General features: G+C 47.4%; 1 protein-coding gene across 2 annotated transcripts; it reads left to right on the top strand.

Annotated features, from left to right (window-relative positions):
* Positions 1 to 570: 570 nt before the first annotated feature.
* CHMP7 (charged multivesicular body protein 7) lies at positions 571 to 7,599 on the top strand. 2 transcript variants are annotated; one of them, XM_026042964.1, is made up of 9 exons: positions 571 to 759; positions 1,974 to 2,159; positions 2,880 to 3,013; positions 3,416 to 3,464; positions 3,762 to 3,881; positions 4,138 to 4,218; positions 4,664 to 4,724; positions 5,138 to 5,299; positions 6,077 to 7,599. In XM_026042964.1, exons 1-9 carry the CDS (start codon positions 595 to 597, stop codon positions 6,139 to 6,141), a joined length of 1,023 nt encoding a protein of 340 aa, XP_025898749.1. In that variant the 5' UTR covers positions 571 to 594; the 3' UTR covers positions 6,142 to 7,599. The 2 variants fall into 2 exon arrangements, with proteins under 2 accessions (XP_025898749.1, XP_025898741.1); XM_026042956.1 differs by having other exon boundaries at positions 4,120 to 4,218.
* Positions 7,600 to 8,901: the final 1,302 nt, after the last annotated feature.

Genomic DNA, 8,901 nt, shown 5'->3' with positions numbered 1-8,901 from the left:
AGGGCCCGGGGGGGCGAGAGGGAGGCGGGAAGGGGCCTGCTGGCTGCGGGATAACGGGATGATGGGGGTGCACGGGATAACGGGACGCACGGGATAAATGGGATGGCGGGGACGTGGGATAACGGGGTATACGGGATAAACGGGATGAGCTGGCGGGACGCGGGATAAACGGGATGGGAGGGGGGCCGTGTGGGATAAACGGGATAATCCGACACGCGGGATAGATGGGATGGGGGGGGACATGCGGGCGCATGGTCAGAGCCGGTGACGCAGGAGAGCGAGGAGCCTTTACTACCCCAAAAGCCACTTTCCCCATCCATGCCGTGCAGGAGGAGCTGGGAAAGCTGCGGAGCAAATCCCTGAGGTTGGGAGGGAGCGCGGGTGGGGAGGAGAGCTGCGCCGGGCGCCGGGCGGCCCGCACGTGTGTGCCGCTAGCTGGGCACGAGCAGGGCTGCCCGCAGGACAAAGCTTCGCGTGGGCCTTGTCCCCCCCGGCGCTCTCGCTGCTGCTCTTGGGCCCTTTTCCTGTAAGGGTTTGCGTTTGGCCGTGCCCGCTGCCGTAACGTGTGAACCTCTCTCCCGCAGACGTGGCAAGATGCAGAGGGAGGCCGACTTCATGGCCAGCGTGGACAGCAGCTGGATCTCGTGGGGCGTGGGGGTGTTTATTCTGAAGCCCCTCAAGTGGACGCTGTCCAGCGTGCTGGGTGACAGCAAGGCCCCCGAGGAGGAGGAGGTTCTGATTTTTGTGGAGCTGCTGCAGGTGAGTGTTTTCCAGAGCACATCTTAAAGCAGGGAGTGATGTTATGTATAGCAGTGAAAAGGCAGGGCTGAATACAAAAAACACCCTTTATCTCTACTTCTTAAGTGTTTCGAGAGATGGGGAGAGTAATAACCTGTGGCTAAAAATAGACATTGAAATTAATGTAATGTAATGACTTTTCCGGAAGAAACAGCTGACAAGCTTGCTGTGCTCTCCAGGAAGCCCCATCGTGTGCTCAGAGACCCCTGTACATCCCAGGCTTAAGCAGGAGGAAGCTCAGCTTGCCAGAGAAACCTGCAGCTTGATTGCCACCTGAGAAGCAAGCGCCCCGCGTGTCACTGGCTCTCGGGCCGGTGCTGTGTCTCTGAACTTGCAGGTGTCTCAGTAAAGGCGGCTTTCACTTGGGGACATGCTGTGCTCGAGACCTTGTGTCACTTCCTCAAAAAAAAAGAAGAAAACGAAACCCTGAAGTTTCGCTGTTGAAAAACAGCATCAAGGCTCATTGCTCTTGTGTGCAAGTGGCCTCTAACTGACGGGGATTTGGGGACATGAAAGAACTCCTTAGATGTGTTGCTCTTGCTGGAGTTGCTCTGACAGCACACAGTGGTTTTCCTCATCAGTAGCTCTGTGGTCCTTTCAGGAGTCGTGTAGTTAACATCAAAAGCTTGATGAGGAATTTGGAGGTGGATGGAAGCAGGAAAAGTTGTTTCTTTAGTCTTTAAGTGGACTCTAACTCCGGTTACAAGAGCCTCACTTGAAATAAGAAAATTGTTGTTTTGTTTTTTTCTCTGCCCAAAGATAAATGGTGTAAAATTACTCTGGATACCTGGAGCGTTTATTAAAGACAAGCTTATGCTGGACTTAAATCGATGGGAAAGCAAGAAACGCAGCAGTGTCTAATTTGCTGACTCTGTAGTGCTTGTGTTTTTGTGGCATTTACACAGGGAACATGAGGATGTACTTCTGGTTGCAGAGGAAAGCCATAGTGTTTTGCATTCCGTTAATGGTGATATTTTTTTCAGAGTTATGAATACTTACCACCTTCTGAATTTCACAACCAACTTACTTTGAAAGTTTTTGCCCCCCCTAAATGCGACACCTCTAATTTTCCGCCTTTAGGCGTGTGGGAGGAAGTAGAAGAGGCCTTGGCAAACCTTGCAGGGAAAGAAATAGTCATGAATCAACTAACGGATGGTTTTTTTGCTTCCTTTCAGGAAAAGGCAGAGGAAGTTTATCGCTTATACCAGAACTCTGCGCTCTCTTCTCACCCTGTTGTTGCCCTCTCGGAGCTGCGGTCCCTCTGTGCCAACGTTTGTCCAGATGAAAGGACCTTCTATTTGTTACTGCTCCAGCTGCAGAAGGAAAAGAGGGTCACGATCCTGGAACAGAATGGAGAGAAGGTACAGGGTAAAGGTGACTGTTTTGGGGTGGTATAATCCCTGTCTTGAATTCCCTTATTAGCTGAAAAAGTACTCGCTATTGGTTAAGTGTTTGGTTTTCTTCAGAAAAGTCAATTATGTGTCCTTCAACATTGTGACCTTGTTATAAGTGAGACTAAGTGCTCCTTCCAGGAGGGGTTCCTGTTTTCCCCTTCAAGCATTTGTAACATGAGCTGTGTAATTTGAGAGCTACCAAGCATCCTGCCTTTATACTTGCAGGCCAAATATTTTTGGGAATGCTGCACCACATTTTAGGATTCTGGACTTGTAGAGAAGCTGCTAGGGACTTGCAAACCTGCAGAAAATGAAGTTCTCCTAAGCTACCAAATGTGCAATTGCTCCACCTCCTGAGAAAAGGTGCTCCACCTCCTGAGAAAAGGCTTTCCTGTTTGTCAGTGACTCTAGTGAATGCAGGCTCTGTGGTCTCTCAAGTGGCTTGTTTGCCCTGACTGTTCTGCGCTGCACACCGCGGAAGTTCCTGAAAGTGAGACACTGCTGTATACTGCTCATGGCATAGCATAGCCGTGGAGTTGGGGTCAAAACTGGTAGTATCTGTGAAAGCACTGGGACGGCTTTGTGTCCTCAGGGTGTTCTGTTAGAGCAAAAGCTTCTTTTCTTTCCGTTAGTGCAAGCACAAATTCTGGAGAGAAGCGACTCAGAAGTGTGGTTCTCTTTCTTTAGATAGTGAAGTTTGCCCGAGGTCTTCATGCCAAAGTCTCCCCAATGAACGATGTGGACATCGGCGTGTATCAGTTGATGCAGAGTGAGCAGCTGCTGTCACAGAAGGTGGAGTCCCTTGCCCAGGAAGCAGAGAAGTAATTTGGGGAAGGGTGGCGGGAAGAACCTCTTCACTATGTAGAGCTTTATGTTCCTGTGACATCGTTAAGAATGAAGCTGTCCTCTTTAAGTGCCAGTCATTCTTCCTTGTTTAGTAAATGCACTAGTTACACAGTGGAGTAGGACACGCTTTCCCGTTCTTGTTTTGTATCCATGTGAAAATAACATGCAGTGAGTGGATATGGAAGTTACAGAAAGATTTGGAATGCATTCAAGGTCTACCTGTGAAAATAAAACACCGCCTTAAGGATGTCTGTGTGAAAATATATTGGTATGCAACCACCTGTAGATAAGAGCAAGGTAGCGAGGATGGCAGCTGATTTGTAAATAACTGGGAGTTGCAAAGGAATAAGCTCCTTTTCTTTGTTGCCTCTGTTCAGGTGTAAAGAGGATGCCCGCAGTGCGTGTAGAGCTGGGAAAAAGCAATTGGTAAGTACTGTTCTGCTGGGAAAGAACATGTCAAGCACCTTGGAACTGCTTTATCGCTGCAGATAGTGCCTAGCATTTGGTACTGTTGTCTTAGAGGTATACAAGAGGGTTTCTGAAGCCAAAGAGCTCCTTCATGTGGTGATAAGAATATATTTATCCAAAGCGTCGTGATGGAAAGAGAAATCTCTCTCTCTTAAATCCAGCTTTGCTGTACAAGGACTGTAGTTCTTAAAATATGTTCTCCCTTTGCTTCTGCTGCTGCTTTGTGATCCAAGCCTCTGTATCTAATATCTGCAGGCGCTGAGATGTTTGAAGTCCAAACGAAGGACAGAAAGGCGCATTGAAGAGCTTCATTCCAAGCTGGATGCCGTGCAAGGGATCCTGGATCGCATTTATGCCTCCCAGACTGACCAGATGGTAGCGTGTTCATTTCAATTTGTGTTTTTCACGTTAACTCCGCTCTTCATTTGTGCTGTTTACTTTGCTTATGGGAGCTCATGTCTCTGGGGTGCAAGCAAGCTGGTAAGACTGCTTTTTCTCCTGTACTAGTGCTGCTCTGAAGGCTCTGCTTGGATAATGGATCTGGAGAGAAGCTCACACTGCCTGCTCTTTGCTCTTACTCATTCAGCATTATGCATCTCTCCCCTTTGTAAAGGTATTTAATGCTTATCAGGCTGGTGTGGGAGCTCTGAAGCTGTCTATGAAGGATATAACTGTGGAGAAGGCGGAGAACCTGGTGGATCAGATACAAGAGGTACTGAAATAAGAGGACATCTAAATAAATGAGCAAGAAGTGGGTGGGTACACATAGAAAACTTGCCCAGATACCAATACTGAGGCTTCTGGCACTGTTCTGTTTCTGTTCCATATGTCATCAGAGCAGACTGACTTGATCTTTTTAAGCAAGTGAGCAGAAATCTTCAAATAACTGGCTGTATTTGTCTTTTACATATTTTCATTTACTGCTGGTTAGTGCTCCAAACTGATGTGCTTTGTGTTCTCACGGTTGGCCATATTTGTGCAAGTGCACAGTTCTCTTGTTAACAAGTGCATTGCAGGATGGTTTAAGAAGAGATGCAAGTCAGGCTTTTAGAACCTGGAATGCAATTAAATGTGCAAGAACAGAGCCTTAAAACGGCCTGACCTGAAATATCATAACACCTGGTATTCTTTGTCAAGTTTTATGTATTTCCCCTCAGCTCTGTGACACTCAAGATGAAGTAGCTCAGACACTGGCTGGAGTGGGCGTCAATGGTCTAGGTATGTTTTTGAACAAATCTCCTGATTTGTTCATCTTCTCTGTTCTCCCCCAAATATTGTCCCACGTGCTACTGCTGTTCCCCCTCCATCCTGGGAGTACAGGCAGCTGCTGAAAGTCTGGGATGTAGCTACCAGTGCCATGAGGAGGAGGGAGAATTGACAGGGAGCTCTCTTCTCTCTGAGTGGGTTGTAGGACAATTGGTATTTGCGCATCCAAATCCCTTATAGGTCTCTGACTGTCTACGGGGAAAGCAGAGGGAGTTGCTTCTTGAGAGTACGGGGAGTGATGGGTGGTAATACCTCTGTTCATACCTCTTTAATACTCAAGACACTGGTTGTTATGCTGCTTTATCATGTGCTGTGAAGATGTTGCTTATTTCTGCTTGTAGCTCAGTGTTTTCTTTCATTGGCAGAGATGGACACTGAGGAGCTTGAGAAAGAGCTGGATAGTCTCCTCCAAGACTCTGCTAAGGAGCCTGTAGATCTGCCCCCCGTTCCCCAGAAGCCACTGGATCCTGCCGTTTCCGATGCTGAGCTTGAAGCTGAATTGGAAAAGCTCTCGCTTTCCGATGGAGGTATGGCTCTTTGCTGGCTATGTCAGCTAGCTGCTATTAGGATTCCTTGACAACCTTATAAAATGGAAGATGTCTATCAGAGATGTAGTCTGAACCAGAAATCTTTCCCATTTCTAGTTGCAGTGTATTCCTGCTAGGTACTCAGTGGCATTGCCTCTTCTCTGCCGGCTTCAGTCGTGAGGGCTGTCCTCTGCGTTAGAAACTGTACCTGCATTTCCTACCATGGTCTGCAGGGAAATCTGAAGCCTCCAGCAGAGAGCCAGTGCTTTGATTTTGTTTAACAAAATATATGCAAAGCCAGGTTGAGGTTGTGGTATTTTATGGGACACACTGATAAAATCTGCCAGTGTTTTCATGGCTTTTGGTATGAAGTATACAGCATCTTCTGTCTCACCTTCTGGGGGAGAGGTCGTTTCTTATAAGTGTGATTTCTGCTTAAAATAGTGCTAAACCGGATTTTATTTAGTAATCATGAAGGACCAGAGTTTATGGGCTTAAACTCTATGCTGATTGCAGCAGCCCTGTCTTGGGTAAAGATATTAAATCTTCCTTTGAAAATTCTATTAATGGCTATTCAAGCCTCTGTCCGCATCGTATTCTTTTGCTTTGGGCAGCTCATTTCTCAAGTTGCAGAGCAGAAGAAAAGTTAGCATTGTGTATCAAATATGAAGCATGGGCTTTCAAGAGAATGCAGTCAAATAGTGAAATACTCAGGAGCTCTGCAATTGTGTGCATTAACCATGGATGTGATTGATTTTGTTGCAATTTTCGTTATAGACTTGGCACAAAAGACTCCCTCTGCTTCATGTGAACCCAAAACAGCTCTGGGACTGAATCTCTAAAGACCCAACAGTTGCCCTGTTGCTGCAGCTTGAGAAGTTGTCTTAAGGTTCCTTAATTAATGACTGAACTTTGGGAGAGGTGGGTAGTGCTCCCCTCTTCTTTGTGGATATCACTTTACTAAGCAACAGGATCTTCTGCCATGACAATCCACTCTCTGGAATTGGCCCCAGCTGATGTTTGTCATCTCTGCCAACATTTGCACTGGTTTCCATTCGACTTGTTACCCCAAGTCACCTGCAACATCCAATCTTCCATCTGGGAACGCAATTTTCACTACTCTACCCAGTGAAGATAAACTCTTCGATGTCTATAACAGTGCTTGGTTGTTCTTCTCTCTTTCGTTTTTCTCTTTTTTTTTTTTTTGCTGTGACTGATGTTGAGAAGCTGAGTTGCGGCAGTGTTGCAGTTGCTCAACATTTGGCTCTGTGTGTGGTTGTTGGAAACACTTGGCACATAAGTACTGTCCTTGACATAAGTTACCTGCAACAAGCTTAAACACCCGTTGATAGTTCAGCCCCTTCCTGTGTGTGACCCTTTGCACGGTCGTGGACAGCTAGACACTGTAACTGTTAAATTGTAGGAGATTTTGGTGCTGCACTAGGGGGCAGCAATTGCAAGCACAAGACAAAACTAATTCCTCTTTCTGTAATGACACTTAAGGCCTTAAAAGGGAGACCTGCAAAAGATTTTCAAAGGAAGGAAATGCTTATGCTGCCCTCGCTGACAGAGGCTGGCAGGCGCTGCAAAACAATTTTCTGATTGCTCTTACTTGAAAATTGAGCTGTTTGCTATTTTTGTATCTTCCCGGTTTGCAGAACTTGCGAGGAGCTGCGGGATGATCTGCTGGGAGCTCTCGTGTTGTGTTTTGGGACGGGGGAAGAGGCGATGCCTTGTTTGGGTTGGTACATGGTTTCATACAGCAGTCTTAACCTTGCCTTTAAGCTCGATGTTGCAAAATTGTGGGTTACCAAAAACAACCCCAAACAAAACCCTGTAAATGTTTCTAATGGGAGGGGGAAAATAGCACAGGAACTGAAGAGGTTTTTGAGGTGCTGCCTTTACTCATTGGAAGATGAAATCATCATCTTTTGCAGGTCACTTTTTTATTTGCAGATGGAAGAGCACAAATGGTACCTACCGTGACTCAAGTAATTCCCTCGGGAGAGGAACGTGCACTTCGCCCCTCTCCCTGCTCGGAATGTATTCCCTTCGGCACTCGCTCCGCTGCCCGGGCCACGTGGGTGGGGACAGCGCTGTGGGCGAGTAGCAGGTTAGGGCTGCAATTCCTGGGCTCTCCTTATGGATGAGGACCCCACCGAAGCCCGGAGGAGAGGGGAGGGTTTTGCTGGGGCTTCTCCACAGCTGTTGGGCGCGCAGGCTCTGGCCGGAGAAGGGGAGTTCAGCCGAGCTGCGCCCGGAATTGTGTGAAGTGACTCGAAGCTCTGTGTTCCTTTCCTTTGTAAGCAAACGGGAGAAAAACACATTTCTGCCTATATGTAATAAAGGGAAGGGGAGGACCTGGTGTTCCTTGTGGTGCTTCCTTTTCTTTCCCTGTGTCACTGATCACACAGTGATCAACACAGTGTTTGTACTGTTCCGGCTGGGTTTTTGCATCTATAAAGCTTGTCTGCTGAAAGTAATTAGGCAGGTTTGGGGTTTCTATGTCAAGAATTCAACTATTTAATATACTGGGCTTTGATTTTCCTGAGTTTTCCTTATGCTTTTAAAAAGGCGTTAGTAGTTATTGCATATAACTCGGAAAAAAGCCCCCATCTGACCTTCTCTTCCCCCTCAGGGAGCATATAGAGAGACCCTAGGACTTACTAACACCCCATAGAACCCCCTGGGATGCCTATCAGCCCCTAGGATTCCATAGGCCCAATAGAGCCTCCCTAGGGCACCCGTAGCTCCCCATAGAGACCTCATAGGTCTCGATAGAGACACTTAAGACCCTATAGAGACCCGAATAACCCCAGAGGGCCCTATAGACACTCATAGAGAGACCCCTTAGGACCATATAGGCACCAGAGAGACCCCATAGGGGCCCCTACAGACCCAATAGAGAACACCTATGATCCCATGGGACTCTACAGACACCCTAGAGACCCATAGGATCCCATAGAACACACAGAGTCCCCATAGGGCCTTCTGTGCCCCATAGGGACCCCATAGAGACTCCCTAGGACCTCCTATAATCCCCTAGGACACCACAGGCCCTGTAGAGACTCAATGGAGACCCCAAAGTACCCTCTATTTCTCCATAGGACCCCATAGAGACACCTTATGACCCCTTATAGCCCACTAGGACCTCATATAACCCTCTAGCATCACTTAGAAATCCCCTAGCAACCTACTGAGGCCCATTGAGACCTCCTGGGACTCCATAGAGACCCCCTGGGGCCCCCTGTAAGCGCCTAGCACCCCATAAACCCAATGCAAACCCCATAGACAGCACATAGACTCCTTACAGCTCCAGAGGGTTTTGTCCCCTCTTTTTGCACAAGGTCAGAGCACACTCAGACCTGCCATGGAAACATTTGTACGTGTTCACTGTGATTTTTTTTAACCATTATGGATGTTTGCAGTGATATCATTTTTCCAGCAACTTTGGGGGAAAAAAAAAAAAAGGAAAAAAAAAAGGAAAAAAAAAAGGAGAAAGAGTTCCTGCTGGCCAAGCTGGAGTAGTGCAGCGAACATATCGGGTGTACTGAGGAGCACTAGATCTCCGGGACGTCTCGAGCGGCGTGTTCCCCGCTCTG

Source organism: Nothoprocta perdicaria, unplaced genomic scaffold (assembly GCF_003342845.1).
Source record: "Nothoprocta perdicaria isolate Ctin4 unplaced genomic scaffold, notPer1 scaffold_103, whole genome shotgun sequence".
Classification (NCBI taxonomy): domain Eukaryota; kingdom Metazoa; phylum Chordata; class Aves; order Tinamiformes; family Tinamidae; genus Nothoprocta; species Nothoprocta perdicaria.
This window is presented reverse-complemented; position numbering and strand designations above follow the sequence as displayed.